Consider the following 22,106-nt stretch of genomic DNA (forward strand, 5'->3'; position numbering starts at 1 on the left):
CTCAATTTATGTGTCCATTGTCAGGAAATTAGAGGTCACGGTCCACGAGTTTAAGTAGAGAAGACCCCAAAAGCAAAAGGCAAAAAGGTAAAAAGGTAAAAAAAAAAAAGTGTTTTCTAGTTTCACATTCTGCTCCATGCAAGGATGCAAATGCCTAAGTCTTATTTTAGTTTTGTATTTGAAAAAAAAAAAAAAAACTTTCATCTTGAGTCTGAACTGATTTTCTTTCATCAGGGAGGCAAGAGTTTCAATTCCTGATTTCCGGCATGCACAAGCTGAGGTGTGAGAGAGTGCCAAACTCAAACAAATGAAAAACTTTCAAGGTAGTTAGGGCTTGTACGCCATCATAGCTCATGCAGTATGTCCCTGCCATCATCCCAGCAAATGGTAAATATTCCAATGGAGTAATGATAGCAGTTTTTAACAATTTTGTACACTATAATAAACCAACATATACACCATCAATTAAAAGAAAATCATGCAAAAGGCCATAACTGTATTTGATTATGTCATATACTTTGTGTTTTGGGAACTTCTTTCAAATGTTATAAGTTGTAACGAACCCAAGTTTCCCTCTTTGTCATGCATCAGCTGCTGCTTACCTACCAATATAACAGCAGCCAACTATATTTCTACATTTAAAGGAAAAGGAGAAAGGAAACTGTCAATTACAAGGAGACAAGTGATCACTTTGCTTCCATGCATGGTTCTCCAAATCATAAACTCCGATATTAAGTAGACAGAAAGTATCTTTTTCTGCATTTGCTGAGATGGGATTCTTGGAATGATGATGGTATCTGGGATAATGCATCAGTTAGACATCGCTTTCAACTGAAAATTTATGGGCTTGTGGTGCTGTGTTTTATGCTTCATATTGATATCTTGCTCTTTTCTTCTTGTGTCTTCCCTTTGTTGTTCAGTCAAAAGTAGTAGTGCCAAAGACAATTTAAGCAAGACAAAGCAGTCTACTTGGACAGGTGCTTTGAAACATAATGAAAATGACATAATCTTCTGATTCTCTGACCAATTCCTATTTCCAATCTGTATTGATTATCTAAGCAAATAGTACTTACTACGCATGCTCGGATGTTATATGATAGGAAATATGAACCTAGTCCAGAACTTCACAGAACGGTTGAGGCCGATATTGGGCTTGAAAAGTTGGGATTACTTTGCCATTTGGAGGTTGGCTGAAGATCAAAGGTAGCATGCATTGTAATCTATGCCATGCATAATGAATAGTCCTTCCTATACTCAAAATTTAGTTTGTTACAGGTCTCTTGAGTTGGTGGACTGCTGCTGTGCTGGAACTGAGAATATCCATAGTGGTGAAGAACTTTTCCCTCTTTCTCCTTCCCTTCCTTGCAGAGATGTCATCTATCAGCATCCAAGAACCAAAGCCTGCGATTTGCTAGCACAGCTACCTTCTTCAATTCCGCTGGATTCTGGCTGCGGGTAAGCCTCCTATGGAACTTGATTTTCATATTCCATCTATATGATTCTTTGAATCATTGGATCATAATGGCCAATTTTTGCAGCATGTATGGAGAGACTTTGATGTCTAACCAGGCCAGATGGTTGAACTTCTCCCCTAACGTGGATTCGTCCCTTTCTGGAGTAAGATTTAGTCCTCAGAATGAGTTTTCGTGAGTACCAAACTTCCCATAATTAAGCAGCCTCCTATGCAATGCTAGAATAACCTGTTCTTTTATGTCACGTGACTACAGAATTCAATGGGAACGAGAGTTTTGACTCCGGTACCTGGTGGACTGGTTGAGTTTTATGTTGCTAAGCAGGTAAACTCTTTTGTCTAATTTCTTCCCTCTTCATGTGATTTAGAGAAGCCTATTTCTATTTCATCAGGACTGATTTTGCCTCTGATAACTAATAAATATATGCAACTATAGATATGAAATTTTGGTTCCTGTTGAATGTACTTTCTGGTGTATTTCTCATATTTCTGCTACAGGTACCTGAGGATCAAGAAATTATTGAATTTATTACGGCTCAGTGCAACATCTCTTTGGAGCAGCAGTCCATATTCATTCATGCAGACACAATTCACTCAAGCTTCTCAGCAAATGTGGATGGGCTTCATGCAGTTGAAGGAAGTGACGGAAAGGCCTCATGCAAAATTTTCAGTTCCCCAGTTAATCCCTCTACGGGGAAACAAACCCTGGAGCTGCCTTCTGATGTATCCATGGATCAAATACACTTGAACCATTCTCCATTGAATATCGCGCAAGCCTTTAGTTATATTTCGGATAATGCTGGAAGCAAGAATGATACGATGTTCTATGAGGGAACACATGAATTGAATACTTTTACATCTTCCATGGAAAATGGAATCCAGGATATGGAGGCAGCATTGCAGAAGCACATGATGAGCCAATCAGGAAACATGCTTATGCAAATGATGGAACCCTTACCTAACAAGGAAGATCAAGGTAATGAAAATGATTCTTACAAACAGGAGAATGGTCCTTCTAATTCAGTCTCTGACAGTGATCCAAATGATGATGAGGATGATGCCAAGTATAGAAGGAGAACAGAAAAGGGGCAATCCAAAAATCTTATGGCTGAGAGGAAGCGTAGAAAGAAGCTTAATGATAGGCTCTACGCCCTCCGTGCCTTGGTCCCTAAAATTTCAAAGGTAACAATATCAGGCTATAGTAATGAGCCTAAAATCAATAACCATGATTAGTTTCTTATCTATGACTTGAAATGTCTTTCAGTTGGATAGAGCTTCCATACTTGGGGATGCAATTGAGTATGTGAAGGAATTACAGAAGCAAGTAAAAGATCTCCAGGATGAGCTTGAAGAGAACTCAGACGATGAGGATCCGAGGAACTCTGGAATAACCAATAATCCAAACATTCTCCCACCAAATGTGTTTCAGGGAAATGGGATGAACTTTGGAGTATATAAATCTGAGCATGAAACTACCTCAAATGGAAATCATAAGAGAATATCAGGTAATGGTGGCACGGATCTGTCAAGTCAGGAACCGGAGAATATTGATGATAAGGTGCAGCAAATGGAGGTATAACCACTTCTATACTCAATTATAGTGCTGATTTTTTGTTGTCCAATTTTTCTTTCATCATGATGCATAGTTCACATTTGTAGCCACAAGTGGAAGTTACACAACTGGATGGGAATGAGTTCTTTGTCAAGGTATTTTGTGAGCATAAACCAGGTGGATTTGTTAGGTTGATGGAAGCCTTGAATTCAATTGGTTTGGAAGTCAACAATGTAAATGCAACCAGACACACATGCCTAGTGTCATACATCTTTAAAGTGGAGGTAATTGTATATGCTTCCTCTGGATTGAATTGATTAATTTGTCTAACCATGAATAAGTGGATGAAAGTAATCGTTGCCTTCTTACTTCTTATGATTTCAGAGAAAGGACAGTGAAATGCTCCAGGCAGATCATGTTAGGGAGTCCTTGCTCGAACTAACTCGAAATCCATCTAGAGGGTGGTCTGATATGGCTAAAGCATCAGAAAATGAAGACAAAATGGATCTTTACCAACTCCACCACCACCACCACCACCATTCCCGCCTTCACAACCACCAAATCAATTCTCACCACCTCCAACATCTGCATAACTAATTAAGCACAATAGGAATAGCAGTTGTCCTTCTATTGATGTTACATTAATCGAAAAAGAATGATTTATGAGCTTCATTATGATATGATATGATATGAAATAAGATGAAGCTTTGTACCCCTCATGACAATAATTAATAAGACTATATCTCTTGGCAAGTAACCTCTAAATGTGTGTTCCAAATTTGCAGCAAGGACGTAGATGATCTCAACTATAAAAACTCATACCTCATTGGAATTGCTGCCATTAATTTGGGACGAAAACAAATTTGGATTACATGTTTCAGCCTAAGGTTTTTTTAGACTGAGGATGCAATTTTTTTCCCCTATTGGATAATTGAACTAATGTTCAGAGGTCCTGAAGCTCCAAGATTTTGATTTTTCAACCACTGCAGAAGTGCTTCACAAATAGTGCATAGTATTGTTTTACACTTCATCGGTTGTTCTTTTATCTTGAGATATAGAAAAAAATGGTTCAAAAGTGGTAATTGCTAGAGCTATAAACGAATCGAGTCGAACCAAGTATCTCTTGTGAACTCTATTCATTGAGCTATCCGAGCAATACTCATGTTTGTTGGATAATATTCGAGCTCCAAATCTGTATTTGTGTTCAATTTGTTAAGCAAAATCTAAGTTCAAGCTTGAACTCAACTCCTTTAATATAAACGAGCCGTTTGCGAACAATCAAGCCTAGAATTAGGAAGTAAGAATACAATATTAACTATAAATTTTATGAAATGACAATTAGTTCCATGTTGACGAACAATCGTTTAAATTCACAATCGAACTTGTGTTCATTTTATTACTTATCAAGCCAAAATATTTGTTCCAACTCAGCTCATAAAATTTTGAACAAGTCTATTGAACACGAATGGCCTAAACGAGTCGAGCTAACGAACAGCTCGGTTCGTTTAACAACTCTAGTCAAGACATTATTAGCATATATTTATATAGAAGAAAAATTCTCCTAGATGCATTGAAAATGTACTTGTACCTTCATTATGAAGGTAACTTTGCCACGTCTATCAAACAATGAAAAGGTTATTGTGAAATAATAAGTATACGCTTAATCAATTTCATCCACAGGTATACAGGTTTACCTACTAATGCTATAATTTTTTTTTTCTTGAAAATATACTTGGGAGAACAACAATTGTCGAGTATTATGCGGCGCAATTTGATTGCTTCCTGTGTCTTTAGTCTTCTGTTTCTCTCGTGTATTACCTTTAGCTTCTCTGAATTCTGCATCATCTTGCCTCTGGCTGCCTTCCATAACTGGGAGAAAATTTTAGTAATCGATAAACAAAAAACCAGAAGAAGACAATTGTCAAGTCCATAAGTTGGAAGCTCATTGCAGTCCCCAAATAAAACTGCCAACTTAAGGTGATACCAAAAGATAGGGCTCTTTAAACATCAAAGTGAACTTGATTCATGATTCTTCATTTCCTGTAATTATAAGAAAAGCGGATAAGATAATTATTCTGAAACTAAACTTTTTAATAAAAATTCACCAGGAGAATAATTACCATCGACACGATTTTGCAGTGAGCTGTGTTGTACCTTGTTTGCCATCCTTTTTGCTGCCACAGCTGCGATTTTGTTGTCCAGAAAACAGTCATGAAGAGGAACTTATTGAGAATTAATTAAAGATAATTAGAAAAGATGCACCAATAGCACATAGATATAACATTTCAGAAACCCATTAGCAGGACTATCCAGCACATTCAATCATACAACACAAGACTTCCAACCATCAAAAGAAACAGCCAACACTTCAAGAAACGATAGAAACATATTAATCACATTCAAAATCCAATGAACAGAATTTCCTATTGGAGACAGACAGAACATATAGATGAAGAAAATCTTAGAAGAGCCTCTAACTACCCGAACAACTTAAAAAAAAGAAGGGAAGAGGTTGAAGAATCAAATGGAAATTCCAGTTATGCATATTGTCCGCCATAAGGACCAACTGCACAAACCAAGTATGCTCTAGTACTGAGCAGGATGGTTTCAAGAGGAAGTTCCATTTTGATCTTCATATAAAGATTCCAACAACACAATCAGTTAATTAACTCAGATCAAGAAAAAGAGGTAAAATAAAGAGATATTGCCAAAGTTTAACTTTAAGAAAATGTTAAATCTTTTGTTCTCATATATCATGACTGGATCCTAAAAGTTTCCCTCATTCCGATTCTTTGACCTCCATTGTAGCAGTTATGCAAATCTGACCTTTAAATTTCCGCTTCTTCTTTGCTCTCCTCCTCTTCCTCTCTGCTTGTGTTAGCTCTGAATCTTCTTTAATATCTCCTTTTCCAGTAAAAACTTCCTCAGGAGCCAGCATGGCTGCGTCAGAGACCGCCAGCGGTGCAATCTACAATTACAAAAGTAAATAACTCAATTTCACCCCAAGTTACAAAACTATGAACTGCGGATGATAAACTTTTTTAAGACAGCAAAACATACCTCTTCCATAGCCAGTGCAGGGACATTGGCTTGTATAGACAAATCTTCTATGACCTACCCCCATCAAAGTCAAATGTAAGTAGCATAAAAAGGTTTCAATGCTATACGATGTATTATAGCAGAAACCATACCGGTTTTGGAGTGAAGTGAAAATGTGATAGAGCGTCCAACTTTAAGCACAGTTCTTTGAACAGCATACCTGCCTGAATATGCACAAAAAGAAAGAGGAAATAGAGATCACAAAGAAGTTGAACACCAAATATTATTTATATCTTTGAACCTTTTCCGATTTCTATGCAAGGAAAGTACAGTGTTCCTTCATGCAACAGAATTGAAGGTGTGCAACTCTATACCTGCTGTATAATTGGTGCCTTTTACTAGAACTCAAGCATCAGATTATAAAGAGTGAAGTTGAATCCTACATTTGACTTAATAACTGTACTAATAAACAAAGAAAGATTCCCTAAAAGTCAAAAAATATTGTTCAAAGAAGAACTGGGAAAATTTTTTTTTTGTAATAATCATTATACTCAATACATTCTATCTAAATATGCATTAACAAAGAAATTGGCAGAAAAGCTGAATAGAGACTGATGTGTTGATTTTATGAAGCAGAGGTAAAGGGCAAGGAAGTACTTCTTTCTTTTGTTGATCTGAGATTGAAACGGCTGTTGAAACCAGGCCAGACTTTTGGACATATTCTTCCTGCATTGATAGGAAAACGACGATGTTATCATGTTACCATAGAAGAATAATCCAGATTAAGAGAAAAGTATATACACATGCATGTAAAGGTAAATGTTGCATCAACAGTAGCCAATAGATTTCTATAAGATAGGTAACAACAATTTCAGCTATACTAACCTCATAAATTTCAGCAAGGCCTTTTTTGCTTTTATTCTCATCCTGCAGATTATTGGGGGAAAAAAAACACAGATATCTTATGTTAATCTAACTTACTAAGGATGATATCATTGAATATCCACCTTACAGGAAGAAGAAAACTTGCACGAAATACAATTACCAATTCTTTTACTTCTCTTGGAGCTCTGGATGGTAAAGTAGGAGGTTTCTGAACATCATCAAAGCGCCCCTAAGGGAAAAAATATAGAAGAGGAAGAAGAAGAAGAAGAAGAAGAAAGTGAATATTAGCACTTCAACGGAGATAAAACAACATCATCAATTCCTTGAAGCAATATGTTTTAGAAGTAAAAGAATGATACAGGAACTGAGACATGCAAACAGACAATTAATATATCCTTTGCCCCTGTGGTAGTTACTAACACAAGCCAATAGTAGACATACATGTTCTCCATCCTTTTTTGTCATTCAATCACATACTTTATCAATGATTGCCCAGTTCAATTTTCATATACTAACCCAAAGACATTAGCTGCTGTCCTGTCATGGCACATTGTATTCAAGATTTACAGAAAACTAGGAGTCCAGAAACTTCAAACCATGCACACCCAGGGGAAACAGATTTAAAGGCATTAAGAAAAAAAGGGCATAAGCATAAGGAGAACACTTACTTCTGAGGTTCATTTTCATTTCTAAGAAAACCAACTGCTACAACAAAATCATTGTAATCAATCCATCTACGAAGAAGCAAGCACGTACACTAATTTAAATTGTAATAAACAAATATCGCAACTGTCAGAAGAGAAATTCACCTCAAGGATCCTCTTCTGAATCAATTCTTCCAGGGATGCAGTAACCTCTTCAGTAATAACTGGGGCAGGTCTCACATTGTGCTCGAAATCAAGATCAACTTCTAATGCACTGTTTTTTGGTCTTTTAGCAGCAGTTACCTGTGATCATAGACTATATGGCTCAGGACTTATCAGGCATATAATGCATCACTAGATCTACATTGCTTGATGGAAGATAATTATGCTGAGAAACTAAGAACAATACCTCCCCTTGCATAGTCCAGGTCTTTGGTTCTAAGTTCGCTTTCTCCATCTGCTCTATTGTAGAATGGAGTTTTTCAAGCTCTTTCTCATGAGTGGAAAGCTTCTGTTTCTTCTGTGACTAAAGAGGAAAACAAATTCCTTGAATAATCAATAATTACAACAGCAAGGACAAATGGATTGTTGACAGGAGGCAACAATGTGCACGTGACTAAGATACAGATAATGAATCCATTCTTATTTTTTTTTCTAGCTTTTTTTCCTCAGTCAGAGAAGAAACAATTGTTTACCTGATTCTTCTCATCATCACTTGATTCTTCACTCAATTCCCCGTCCATGTCCAAGTTATCAGATCCATGAAGAAGCTTAGATTTTCTCTTCTGACCCATTTTCCCTTTACCACCAAAGAAGTCTTCATATCTATGAGGTGCAAGTACAGAAATGAGAGCTGTTCAAAGTTTTTAAATTAAACACAAACAAAGAGAAACCAAAATGTATACTAAGAAAAACTGAAGAAATGCACAAAAAGGAAAAATACAGCCTCAAGGTATAACAATCGATAAAAAAGTACAGTGATAATGCATAAGGTACCCTCTGAAGCTCAATGAACAAGAGACCAAAGCAATAAGCAGCGACATATATCATGACTTAATAGATTATGACACTAGTACGTTGCAATCACCAATTAGCTATTCAAATGTAGAAACAAGCAAAAAGAGAAGAGGGGAAAATAAAGGAAAAAAGGCATGCATCTGTAAGAACTTGAATACAAGGCATAGACCTTCTACTACCATGCTCTTTAACATCCATTAAAGATAAATATAGCAGCTCCTTTTTAACAAACTTAGAATCTGCAGTATCTTGAGGAAAAAGGGGACTTTAAGAATAATCAGTTCACTAACAAGAAAGACAGGTTTTCAAATTGCTCATATCTTTTAAGGAAGACGTGAATTTGAACTAATATCAGAACATCCAATTCCAGGTTTAAAGTCCTTAAAGCTTCCACTGATGGCTATGCACTTTACAATTAGCCTGAAATTGACTCATGACAGTTCCTACTGTCCTACCTGAGCTTGGTCAAGCAAATTGAAAAACAAGCCATAGCTAAATGAAATTGTGATCACAGGCTAAGATCAGAAAGTTACTTGGTGATGTGATAATATGGTTGAGGAAGAAAACTAGAGGAAAGGCCAAAAGTTTAAATTCTCCAAAGTAGAGGGCTCATCTGTAGCCAGCACACAACTGGATAAGATTGTGCACATGAGAAAGAGAGAGACAGAAAGAGAAAGAGACAGAGACAGGGACAAAGGTGCAAGTAGGCAAGGCAAAAGAAGAACAAAAGGCATTCAAAAAGAAGAAATCTGTAACGTCTAAAATAAGTGCTTCTGTTGGAGGCCAAACATGAAGCCTGGGGACAAAAATTGATGTCAAATGAATGATCAGTCTCTTTCATACTGTATGGCTTCTGCAGGTTTCTAGTCATTGATTAGTCAGCATTCATGAAAAGCATCTACCTTCCAACTCTTATTTAATCATTTGCATACATCATGTCCACAAAGCAAGCAATCTCAGTTGCAGATTTTCCCCCCTGCCACGCATGAGCTTTTACCTAATGATGCATTAAAGATGCTATTGTAACCAGAAGGCCCCTCATGATACCTATAAGCTGAAACAAGAACCGATTTGCAATAAGTTATGACATTTAATGCTCATCGGTGGATATGCATGAAGTTTTAGTTATAAACTATATACACATTAATCCTTGATTAACAATATTAGAGAAAATTTTCTTCCTCATACTGTCGGGAACACAGAGCAGCTCTCATTGGTTAACTGATTAGCCGACACCCATTTTTACATGAGTATGGCATCTTACGTTAAGAATCCAGAATACTGTAAAAATGTATCTAAAGTACTTAGCTCCAATGATCATTCACTACAATGCAATTACAAAGCCTGGATTTTTCTGCAATTTCTTTCAGCAGTGTGGCAGACAGTACATATATTATGTAACAGTTCTCATGTTTAATGAGTAAGAGGAACTTCTCTCACAATCATCCACTAGATCTTGTATCAAGATAAGCAGGAAGCTGAACAGTTTTTAAAAAAAAAATAAACAAGAGATGGACATGCCAGAATGGAAATTTTGAAAGCTTAGAATAAGATGAGATGGGAAATGTTACTTACCCAAAAATCAAAAAGGAAAAAAAAAAAAAATCTACACTTATAAGTAAAAGCTAAGTTTTCTTCTGAAAATGTGGTTTCCTTCTGACATTTCTCTCAACTGAGAAGGGTACAACCGTACAATCAGGTTATCTGTTGGGTTCTTTTTGCTTGTTGTGGAGGAATGGGCACCATCGACATGCAGATGACCCCAAATACAAGACAGCCTTGCCCTCCACAACAATTCCAATACCAAGCCAAAGAGCTGAACAAATACAAATACATAAAACCTAACATGAAAGGTATCTTCTATTTTAATTTGCTTTATCTTATTAGCTAAGCGTTAGCTGCAGATACAGAAGTTCTGATTGAGATGCACAAAGATGCATCAGTTAACCATCACATAAGGGGCTAATGGTGAGCAGTCAAATACCCTAAAACTGGATTGCCTCCAGCTTTCTAAAACCCATGTGGAGGCAGATTGATGTTATTACTGCACCTTGCAGAAACAATTTTTAATGAACACAAAACTTGACCCCTTGTCCAGAAACAATAACTTAACATCCATGTGGTCTGTAAATCCAGCAAACCTTGAAGATTTACCTATAAAAAACTGATATCTTCTCTACCACTTCATTCAAACCACTTTTTTTCCTTTTTTTTTTTCAACACGCTGTTATTCAAGAACTTAAATCTACAAAATTTAAAGCGATTACTAGCTCTCCTCACCCTACAGGCACAACAAAACTACATATTTACAACTAGAAACAGAAAGTATTAAAACCAAAAAATAGGTATAAAACCTGGCGTTTTCCAACTCCTCTCCACTCTCATCATCTTCTCCAACATCAACCCCCATTACTCCTAGCTACAAAAATAAACGAGTGTTAAAAAAAAAAAAGTTAGAGCAGTTGAAAGCAAATAACATAAAAAATGAAACACCCCAAAAACTACCCTAAAGATGAAAACTTTCCCCAAATTATGCTACAACTTCTCAAAAGTTCACTCACCTCGTCATCCTCCTCTTCTTCATCCTCATCGTCATCCTCATCCTCATCATCTCCCTCCTTGTCGTTGTCATCCTCCTGATCCCTCTTCCCCTGCTTCTTCTCCTTCTTCAACCCATATTCCCTTGCCTCGTCCTCCTCCAAATACTCCTCCAACTCCTTTATCTTCAAAAAATTATCCTCAACTCCTCCCCCTCCTCCATCTTCTTCCTTCCCCTCGTGCGCATTGCCCTCTTCTTCCTCTTCCTCCTCCTCCTCCTCCTCCTCATCATCATCATCATCCCCCTCCATCTCCTCATCCTCAAACTCATCAAAACCCTCCTCATTTTCCATCTTTTCGTCACCATTACTGATAGTACCAACGTCATTACCATCATTTTTCTTATCTTTTTCACCTAAATTAAACAAATTCCTGATTTCTTCAGGATTTTTCTCAAACTTTTTAACTTGGCGGCGGAGGGAGGATATCAACGGCTGTGTTTGTAGGTCAATTTGCTGCCAAATTTGCTCAGCGTCGAACCCATTTACTAAAAGGTGCGAAAACGGGGATTTTGGGGTGTAGGGTTTAAGAGAAGAAAACAAGTATTCTGAAGCTAAACGAGCAGCTTTAGATAGGTCTTCCGATGGACAGAGATATAATGGTGGATCGGTAGATTTTAGCTTCCGGAGGGCTTCTCTGCCCGCCGTGGTTTCTGGGCCGTCTCCGGCGGTGACGGCGGCGGTTGGCATGGCTGAGTCCGGTGGTTATTGGTTGTGGGGTTTTGTGCACTAGGGGTTTTATAGCTAGTTTGTGAGTTTAGGACAGAAAGGAAAGGACGAGAAAACCGCCCAAATTTGAGAGAAAAGAAAAGAAAAGAAAAGAAAAGAAGAGAAGAAAAGTGATTTGTTTGGGAGCTTAGAAAATAAATGGAATTATTTTGGGTATATAAATTCATGTAATGACTTTTTAAGGGTAAGATAGGTATTTAAAAAGTATCAGTAGGCTTTTAACAGTTTCTTTTGTTTGGCTCATATTTTCTTTTGTTTTCCTCCCAAATTTGGTAGAAAATTTTTTTTAGGGATAATTTCATGTACCTTTCCTGAGGTTTCTGACAGTCTCAATCACCTCCCCTAAAGTTTGCAAATTCTCAGCTATTTTCCCTGTCAGATTATTAGGCCTCAATTGTGACATCATGGATGATGAATTGGCAAAAATATCCTCAGTAATTATAATATATTCTGAAAAGTGCAATGAAATAATTAGTGAAATGAGTAATACAAAGGATTAACTAACTTAACTGGAATTTGGATGCAAAATGAATTCCTAATTTCAATTCAGAGAAAAGGCAATATCTTGGCCATTTACAATCTAGTTATCAGATGCGGTCCAAATTTCCTCTCTATTCTTAGCAAGATTCATGACGTTTCATTGCCATTAGTATTATTTTTGCATGGTTCAGGGTTATATCAGCTTATACATTTTCATCCCCACCTTCTGGTTTATGGTGGAATCTGGAGAATATGAACAACACTGCATTTTTCCTCTTTGTAAGCTGAATTATCATCCTTCCAGAAATTCAAAGTTCATGGTCCATTCTTTAGTTAATTCAAGTACACACAGTTGCTCTTTTTCAGCGTTCTTTCATCTCTCCCTGTGTGAATAGGCAAGCACATTAATCCAATCAAAGAGAACTGAAAGCAAAAGTACCTTCCATACTGCTAAATCTAAACGCTAATAACTACAGTACTTAAATTCTATACATAATGGCTGCAACTTGTTAGAAAGCTGTGATCTGATGGCAGCATAAATGCCAAAGCTGACAACACGACATCTATGGGCTATTAACATTAAACGATATTAACCTCCTAAAGCACGTTTGATCGCTGCTCTTTGCTCAGTTGTCATTTTTGTTGGAAACTTAACTTCAAAGTTGATCTTCAAATCACCTCTATTACGGGGCTCATTTGCAATAGGCATTCCTACTTTATCAACCACAAGTTCATAACCAGGACTGATAATGTCATTCACTGGGATTGACAATTCGCGTCCATCCAGCGTTGTGATGTTTACTGTTATCCCTCCTAATGCCTCAGCTAGCGTCACTGTATATTTCATGATGAGATCATTACCATCTCTCCTGTATGTGTTATGAGGCTTCTCTTCAATCACAAATACAAGATCTGCAGGAAGCTCGTTAAACTACTCATTCCCTTTATCAGGAAATGTTATCTTTGTTCCCTTCTTCCATCCCGGCTTTGCTTCAATGGATAGAATCTCTTGTCTCTGTTGACATCCTTCTAAAGGAATTTTAGTCACAACGGTGGTCAGTGAAGATAATAAAACAATCTTAGATTACCTGATCATACATTCACTGTAATATTTCAAACATAGATGAAAAACTCATTCGCAACCAAACAACAAAAGATGATGCATTCTGTTTAAGAGATGCAGCTTAATGTTGCCAATTGAAAAGGACCGCATCTGATAACTAAATTGTAAATGGCTAAGAATCAGTCTCATAACTTAACTGGGATTAACTTGAAGTTTAGGCAATATCTGTTTCTTATTGAAAATGAAGTTGGAGAATTCCATGATGAATCTACCAGGCTTGAAGAAGCCATGTGCATCTGTTTGTAGCTAGTTCAGCTTATATTTCTTTGTTTACTTTTGTTTTACCTCAGCCACAACCCAACAAGATGCATTGTTATCTGTTGCAACTCCACTTTGCAATTAAATAGAGAAGCAGGCAAGATTACTGATTCTTTTGACCGTTAAATTGTACTGGACAAAGGGCCGTTGGCATGAAGTAGAAGACAAATTGTAATAGCATCATTGCCTTTTTTCATCAGTTTCACATACACCCCCTGAAATTTCATACTTGTTAGAAGCCTTTGTACTATTCAACATAAACATCCTCACTAATGACAATCTTGAGGGCAGAGGTGGAATTTTTTTTTATTTTCTCTCTCTTGATACATATTTTATATTGATTGTCCACCTCAAATGGGTTGAATTTGATACCATCTACTTAGTTTTAGGGGAGGTAGCTGAGAATTTGCAAACTTCAGGGGAGGTGATTGAGACTGTTAGAAATCTCAGGGGAGGTTTCTGAAATTACCCCTTTTTTTTAAACTGTAGTAGATATTTTATCCTTCTATATTTTCTTGCTTTCCTATCCGATGAAAATCTCTCAAAAATATTTGACAAGTTAACTTTTTTTTCTTTTCGTATCAACTTGTCCTTTCTTTCTTATCTTTTCTGTTCAAATTTTTTCATCCCAACTAGTTAGGGTTTAAAGGTTTTAAATAAAAGTAGATAGCGAATATTAAGAATAATAGTCAGTAAAATATTCAAAAAATGTATAAAATGAAAAAAGATTAAATACTTGTAAATTGCATATAATTTTACATTTTTTTAAATATAAATATCTAATTAATAAGTTTACAAGAAAAAAAGGATTAGTTTGGATATAATTTGGAAAATTCTAATATCATAGACACTCTAAATATTGTCAATGGCACATAACTATTTTTTCGAATGTAATTTTGTAAAAATTGCAAAAAAAATATAGTTTTATAAATAATAACTGTAGTCTTTTGAAAAAGATTATTTTGAAATAATAATTGCAATCTTTTGAAAAATTTATTTTGTATAATGCATTATTGTAATTTTTATTAAGTTGTTTATATGAGATGAAAATATAATTAAAAATAAAAAATTGTTGAAAACTTATACAAGGAGTGATAATCACTTTCCCATTTTTATCATTTCGTATTTTACTTTATTATCATTCTACTTTTGTTAACTAGTTGTTTACAATTTTTCTAACAATTTGTTGGATATTTATCAAATAAGAAATTTATTAATTTCTAATTTTCAACTTAATTTTACTTTTTAAAAAATTAGTGCTTATATCCTATTACAAATACTCATTAGACAAGCTTATTAAAAATTTAAGATATGACATTTTCAATCTCCTAATTTACTAAAAAATTTTTATGCAAATTTAAAAGATAAAATAATCTCAATTGAATATCTATTCCTTTTAACAAAAAGTTTGGGTTGCTATTGAATAATGTAACATAAAATGGAAAAGAAAATAAAGAAGAAAAAACTAAAAACTAGACCAAAAAAATAAAAGTTAACTACCAGTCTTCTACTATGCTGCTTGTCCAACAACCTCCAATTATTCAAAATTGGGGTAAAGTCAAAACAATCTAAAACTTTGAGGGGGGTTTTGTGTAATTTCACTAATCAAATCATTACTGATTTCTTCTTGTTAAGATAATGATAGCCTTCCGTCTTTCATTTTTGCCCAAATCTGTTCCCTCTCCCAATTCTCAGACCCCATCTGCACGATTTTATCAAGTTTTGTTATTGAATCTTTGCTTAAATTTCAATCAAATCAGAACCCTGATCATTTTTTACCATAATTTGAAAAATAGTTTGTGGGTTTTGAATTTGGTGAGCAGGGGGTCTGAGGAGAAATTATCATCTGGGGTTGCCTGTCATCAAGGTAGGATCAAATGGATGATGGTGATGAGTTGCTGCCTTGGGAAGGTCAGAAATCAGACAGTGAAGAAGAGGACAAGTCGTCAGCCTACTCATCCTGCGGTGAATCGGAGTTTGAGAGGTATTGTAGTGCTAATTCAGCTCTGGGAACTCCCAGTGTTTCTGGTTCTTCAGTTTATGAGTTTGCTGATTCTGAATTTGGGTCTTTGAAAAGTTTCAAACTTGGGGGTGAAAATAGAAACTTAAAGAATCTTGGTGTTGGCATGAAATTATCATGTTTTAGTAGTGATCCTGGTACTGCTAGTAGCAATAGTAGTCATTCAAGAAATGGATTTTTTGATGGGAAAAAGAGAAGTGACGAAGAACATTTTGATGGGTTTTTGGGGATGAGTGAGGGGATGGATTTATATGAAGATTCTGATGTTTTAGTGAATAACAATGAGGTTGGCTTGGTGGGAAATGATGAAATGGGGATTATGGGAAATCAAGATTCTTGGGGAAATCAGGGTATTCATGAGGATGTCAATAGAGTAAGTAATGATGGGAATTTGATTAGATTAGGGGTTAGTCGTGGTTCAAGTGGAGACATTGGAGAGGGTTCAGAGGTGGTAAATGGTAATCAGGAAGAGGAGTTTAGGTCAAGTAGAGGTGTTGAATTAGTGGATGGTTGCTTGGAAGGGTCAGGTTCAACATCTAAGTCAGAATCATATGGAGGGCATGACGGGAGATGCTCTGATGAAGATGAGAGCTCATCAAGGTATGAGCATTCTGAAGGTGAGGATTCTATGTCTGGTGATGGTTCAGATGGTGGGACAAAGGCTGATTTGTACAGCATGAACAATGTACAATATTCAAGTAGAGAAGGAATTAGTGAAAACGAAAATGAATTGTTTATGACTTCAGCAGTAGCCTTTGGATCAGATGATTGGGATGATTTTATGCAAGAAACTGGGGGTAATGTTGTGAATACCATGGTACACGATGGATATCGTGATGAGAAACAACAGATTGCTGGTAATGAAATTGATTATTTGGATTCAGCTTCTGCTAATAGTACTGGACATTTTGTCTCTGGTTATAGAGAGCAGGAGGAAGAGGTGGTAGATATTCCAAGAACCAACCATCAGATATATGATAATGGTGAATCATCAGAGTCTGTGAATGCTTCATCTTCACACACTTCAGATATGAAATTTGATAAAGCAGAGCAAGGAGATGGGAAAGGCGTTTCTGATGAAGATAACCAAATCAGTTGTGCTAATGGATTAGATCAGGGTTCTCTAACAAAAGAGAACCCTCGAGGTATAACCTTGGGTATGCAGAACCCTGAAATGGAAGAAGTGCAGCAATGTGCAAACAAAGGGGAAGTAACTAGCAATCTTGATGATTTTGTTTTGGAGCAAGTGAAGTTGGAGGAAAGAAACTTAGTTTGTGACCCTCTATCTCATAATGTGGATAATCAATCCTTTTCACTTTCAAGAAAAAATACTGAGGATAGAAAGGACAAAAGTTTTATGGAGAATAACACGTGCTCATCATCATTGCTGGCTGAGAATGAAACAAATGGGTTCATGGAGAATCCACCTGTTTTATTCAATCACTTTGAAGATCACTTTTCAGCAGTTAAGGTCTGTTGTTATTCTCTTTCCTATATCAATCATAAATTTGAGCCTGTTTGAGGCTTACTTTGTTTGCACTGTATTTATCCCTTTATGGGCATCCATTGGTGATCGGAAGCATGTTAAATGTATAGACGTGTTCAATAGTTATTGAATGCGGACAATCATTTAGTAACAAATTAAGTAATATTAGCTTTTGCATGCATCATCAATCAGTGTTTCTCTCCTCGGCCCATAATGGTGCTTCTCTACATATCTGGAAATTTACGCATCATGAACAAACTAAATATTCCATGAAGTTTTCCCCATACCTAGTTATGTGGTTGTATAAGAAGGAACTAGGGGCAGTTGCTTTTCTCAAGCATTTACTTCTCGATTACTTGAACTGCCCTTTGTCTGTTCATGTGGGAAAGGGAAGTTCTGCTGGATTCTGTTTGAACGGAAGGTTGGAAATTTAGCGTTCTTGTGAACTGTTCAAGGAGTAAAGTGGCTAGGTCTGTATTGTCTATTTACTCTATGTACTGTAAATGTAGATTTAATTTGGTTGCTGAGATTGCACAACTTGTTATTTGATCATAGTGGTTTCTTAATTTCTTTTGTAAAATTGCAAAATGCAAATTGGAGTTTCTGAGAGGCATGAGACATCTGGATGATTTACTTGCATTATCTTTTTCCTCTTGGTAGTTGTGTTCTCAAGGGGGCTGGAATCTGGAGTATAGATCTGCTTTTCTTCTGCTAGTGCAGGCTGCCTATTTCGTTCTAGAGTGTAGATTGTCATCTTCTTCTTTTGGGATGGGATTTAGTGGCTTTCCTATCTTTGTACAAGATGACACATTTCTTTTTTTCTTCTCTAATGTGATGCAGAGAGGAAATTATAAAGAATTCTATGATGAGATGGTTCATGATATGGAAGAAATATTACTTGATACAGGCAAGTCTCATGGTGCTCAATTAACTCAGGGTAGGACTGCATTTCAACCCCAGATACCTGTACCCTCAAGAGATGGTGGCTCTACTGCTTCCACTTCTGGTACATATGATGCCTACCCTCTGATTCATCTTCCTCTGAGGATTGATGGTTTAGAGGTTGTAGGTGCCCGGCAGAAGCAAGGTGATGTTTCACTTAGTGAAAGATTGGTTGGTGTGAAAAAATACACGGTCTATATTATAAGAGTGTGGAATGGAGAAGAAACCTGGGAAGTTGAGCACCGATATCGTGATTTCTATGCTCTCTACCACCAATTAAAGAAGCTCTTTGCTGATCAAGGCTTGATTCTTCCTCCTCCTTGGTCCTCTGTTGATCGAGAATCTAGAAAGATTTTTGGTAATGCTTCTCCAGATGTCATTGCTGAGAGAAGTGTTCTGATCCAGGAGTGTTTACAATCTGTTATCGACTTCAATATTTCCTCCAGCACTCTCAATCCTCTGATACGCTTCTTATACCCATCAAAAGCCATTCCTAGTTCTCCTTTAAATGCTACACCCTTATCACAATCACAACTGCCTGCCAAAGGCAGTGATTTAGAGAATGCTTCCATGCTGGGGAGCACTATATCTCTTGTAGTTCAGGTCTGGCCTCACAAGTCTGTAAAACAGATGCTAGATGCTCAACATAATATCTGTGCTGGTTGCCACAAGAATTTCGATGAGGGAAAAAATCGGATGAAGGAACTTGTACAGACGCTTGGATGGGGCAAACCCCGACTTTGTGAGTACAGTGGTCAGTTATTCTGCTCATCATGCCATAGTAATGACACGGCTGTCTTGCCTGCCAGAGTTCTGCATCTGTGGGACTTTGCTGAATACCCAGTTTCACAGCTTGCAAAATCTTATCTGGATTCTATCCTTGACAAGGTAATTGGAAAATCTTCAAATTCTTTTGTTTGGAATAAAACAGAATGTTTGGATTGTTTTATTGATGTAGCACTGGATCTCCCTCCCTCCCTCCCTCCCTCTCTCTCTCTCTCTCTCTTTGTGTGACATACATTTGCTAAAAGGGCCACACCTTGATTTCTATATGTTTAGATAGCAGACTACTAGTTTGCTAGTTCTGACACATGGAAAGAAATTATTTGATGAAAAATAGAAGGGCAATTCTTGCTTCAGAAGACATCAGAATAAAAAGACTCTTTGTAGCTATAGATGCAGGATTGTATCAATAGTTGTATTTTTGGTCTTCAGTTAGGAAAATTTCTGGTGAATAATCAATCATAACAATTTGTGTAACTTAGCAGGAGGGAATTGCTCCCCTTTGCTTGATTGAGTACAAGTTTTGAACTTTGCAATTTTTTGTGGTAGCATCTCACACCATTCAGGAATCAGGATCCAGGTTGAAATTAAGGCTAGTGCTTGTGGTGCGTGTAGGAGCTTTAGAAATAAATGAATAATTTGCTTCCACTGCCATATTGATATTTGATATGTTTATAAGATTGGATCACACTTAATACTTATTTTCCTCCTTGCAGCCAATGCTTTGTGTCAGTGCAGTTAACCCGTTCCTATTCTCAAGAGTCCCTGCTTTGCAACATGTAACAAACGTTAGAAAAAAGATAGGAGCTATGCTTCCATATGTTCGGTGCCCATTCCGTGGGTCCATTAATAAAGGTCTTGGATCTCGTAGATATCTTCTTGAAAGTAATGACTTCTTTGCGCTTAGAGATCTCATTGATCTCTCCAAGGGCATGTTTGCAGGTTAGCATTATAAGACAAATTTGTTATGTCTTTTGATTTCTAAATAGATATGTAGGGTCAGGCATGCAGTCTTGGTAAATTATACTTATGTCTTGATATCTTTTCAGTAACTCTGTATCATTCTGCTGAATAATAGCCTCCCTCTAAATTGTGCTCAGACAATCACATGGCTCCAACTGATTAGGATTCAGTCCGTTGTTTTCCATGTTTTCTCTCCAGCTCCTCGCGCCCCATCTCATGCAGCTTTACATAGGCTGCAGACTTTAATTAAGTTGTGCTACCTTTGTTTCCCTATATTGGATTTAGAATCTCGTTATCCCTTCAGTACTTTGATATTGTTTTGTTAAACTGTCCCAGAGAATCAATTGGTTGAAGCCCACTTGTGGCCAAGGGATTGTCATGTGTGCAATATCGTTTAGGTCAAACTAACTAGTTGCCTAGGTATTGTTGTGTGTCATAAAGAACTAGCTCATAGTCAGCCATGTTATTGTTTGTAGTAGTATATGGATTATCTCTATTTAATTGTTTCTTGTTTCTTATGATATTTGATGTGCTTCTTACAGCATTACCAGTGATTGTAGAAACAGTCTCAAAAAAAATCCACGAACACATCATAGAACAATGCCTCATTTGCTGTGACTCGGGAATACCTTGTAATGCTCGGCAAGCTTGTAATGATCCATCATCTCTCATTTTTCCTTTTCAGGTATGTGCATAGTCTTATTTTGCTTTTCTGCATCTATGTTGATACCTTCCTTTTGTCTGGCCCTTGTCACCACACCGAAGACATGATCTTCATCTAGAGGGATTAAGGCAGCAGACGACAATCCAACTCAGAATCTGCATAATTCTCTCAGGGCAGTTTTGAGAATACCAAGACCGATCTTGCTATGAAATTGCTTGTCACATAATTATCTTTTTTGACTGTTAATATTCTTTTTCTTCATGAATCATGAAAGCTCAGTGCTGCCAAGTTTGTTGCTGAGCAATCTTGATTTGCCCCACTTCTAACAAATCTGAAGAATGTAATCAAATAAGTGTACATATGTATATCTGTTTGTGTGCATGTCTTTGCTAATGTGTAAATTTTGACATTTCGTTATACAGGGTGGAGAGGTTGAGAGATGCAGATCTTGTGACTCTGTTTTCCACAGCCATTGCTTCAGAAGAATAGAGATTTGTCCTTGTGGTGCACGTCTTAAGCCTGAGGAGGCCAAGGGAATCACAGCTGGGATAAGGCGTGGTTTTGTCAGTGATATGTTTAGCACTTTAAAGTCAGCGGATGCAAGTGCTGGATTTCTTTCTGGATTATTCTCGAAGGCAACGCCACAGATGTCCCAGGGACATAAAGAGGGTCCTAAAGACAAAAATACTGTCATCTTAATGGGTTCATTGCCAAGCACCTCTTTGTGAATTCTTGCATTGTATTTCTTGGTATCATCTCCAAAACCCTTACACCTAGAGTATTCTTGTACCTTTGTATATATATTAGCCAGACCTGGCCAGACTTTGGTCTCAAAATGTTGTTGCACGTTTTCTGTATCCTTATTCTTGAGCCTCTTTGTATTCTTTGGAACGCCATACTAAATAACAATAATGATTCTTTTTTTTTTTTTTCCTTTACATAGGATTTGCAGCAAAATGTCTTATCTTCACCTTTGATGTTCTTTTCTAGAGAGTAAAGATGAGGCATTGTAATATTGTTATGGGATAGAGGGTTACTAATTTTCGTGGATTGATATGTAACTTTCAGAAATGACATTTTGTAAACCATGAGAAGTATGAATTGGAAATCTTCCTTTTGAACATTTGTTGACCGAAGAATATTCAGCAGGTCTTTGTATGAAAAGTAGATGTTACATGTACTTTGGATATTGGAATATCCAATTAAGTGCGTAGGTAATAGTTATTGTCATCTTGCAACATGCTGGACAACTAATCCTTCTGGCTATTGCAGTTTCAACTTTGATAGCAATTACCTTTTTTTGCCTATTTCAACTTTCTTTGGTAGCTCAGCCTAAGATTAAACTTGCTCACTGCAGTTTCAGCACTTTAGCCCATTAACTTATTTGGCAGAATTCTAAAAAACCTGTTTAAATGGTTTGCCAAGCACAGAACTATGAACGAATTGTAATTAA

General features: G+C 36.7%; 3 protein-coding genes across 4 annotated transcripts; 2 read left to right on the plus strand and 1 right to left on the minus strand.

The window, feature by feature from the left end:
- The first annotated feature begins 687 nt into the window (after positions 1-687).
- Positions 688-3,773, plus strand: LOC113739004 (transcription factor ABORTED MICROSPORES-like). Its single transcript, XM_027266261.2, has 9 exons — positions 688-977; positions 1,101-1,203; positions 1,276-1,455; positions 1,539-1,617; positions 1,728-1,796; positions 1,970-2,653; positions 2,736-3,044; positions 3,131-3,307; positions 3,408-3,773. Exons 1-9 carry the CDS (start codon positions 842-844, stop codon positions 3,618-3,620), a joined length of 1,950 nt encoding a protein of 649 aa, XP_027122062.2. The 5' UTR covers positions 688-841; the 3' UTR covers positions 3,621-3,773.
- A 763-nt stretch (positions 3,774-4,536) lies between these two features.
- On the minus strand, positions 4,537-12,015 carry LOC113738416 (M phase phosphoprotein 10-like). The gene is made up of 13 exons (XM_027265606.2): positions 11,170-12,015; positions 10,963-11,027; positions 8,287-8,416; positions 8,001-8,117; positions 7,757-7,894; positions 7,108-7,176; positions 6,948-6,989; positions 6,720-6,788; positions 6,215-6,286; positions 6,084-6,137; positions 5,850-5,991; positions 5,144-5,206; positions 4,537-5,063 (listed from the first exon to the last, which is right to left on the minus strand). Exons 1-13 carry the CDS (start codon positions 11,893-11,895, stop codon positions 5,047-5,049), a joined length of 1,704 nt encoding a protein of 567 aa, XP_027121407.1. The 5' UTR covers positions 11,896-12,015; the 3' UTR covers positions 4,537-5,046.
- Positions 12,016-15,429: 3,414 nt separating this feature from the next.
- Positions 15,430-21,580, plus strand: LOC113739898 (uncharacterized). Of its 2 annotated transcripts, none has more exons than XM_027267306.2 (5): positions 15,430-17,286; positions 18,142-19,131; positions 19,743-19,968; positions 20,532-20,674; positions 21,076-21,580. In XM_027267306.2, exons 1-5 carry the CDS (start codon positions 15,673-15,675, stop codon positions 21,379-21,381), a joined length of 3,279 nt encoding a protein of 1,092 aa, XP_027123107.1. In that variant the 5' UTR covers positions 15,430-15,672; the 3' UTR covers positions 21,382-21,580. The 2 variants fall into 2 exon arrangements, with proteins under 2 accessions (XP_027123107.1, XP_027123108.1); XM_027267307.2 differs by having other exon boundaries at positions 18,238-19,131.
- The last annotated feature ends 526 nt before the right edge of the window (positions 21,581-22,106 follow it).

Source organism: Coffea arabica, chromosome 4c, assembly GCF_036785885.1.
Source record: "Coffea arabica cultivar ET-39 chromosome 4c, Coffea Arabica ET-39 HiFi, whole genome shotgun sequence".
NCBI lineage: Eukaryota > Viridiplantae > Streptophyta > Magnoliopsida > Gentianales > Rubiaceae > Coffea > Coffea arabica.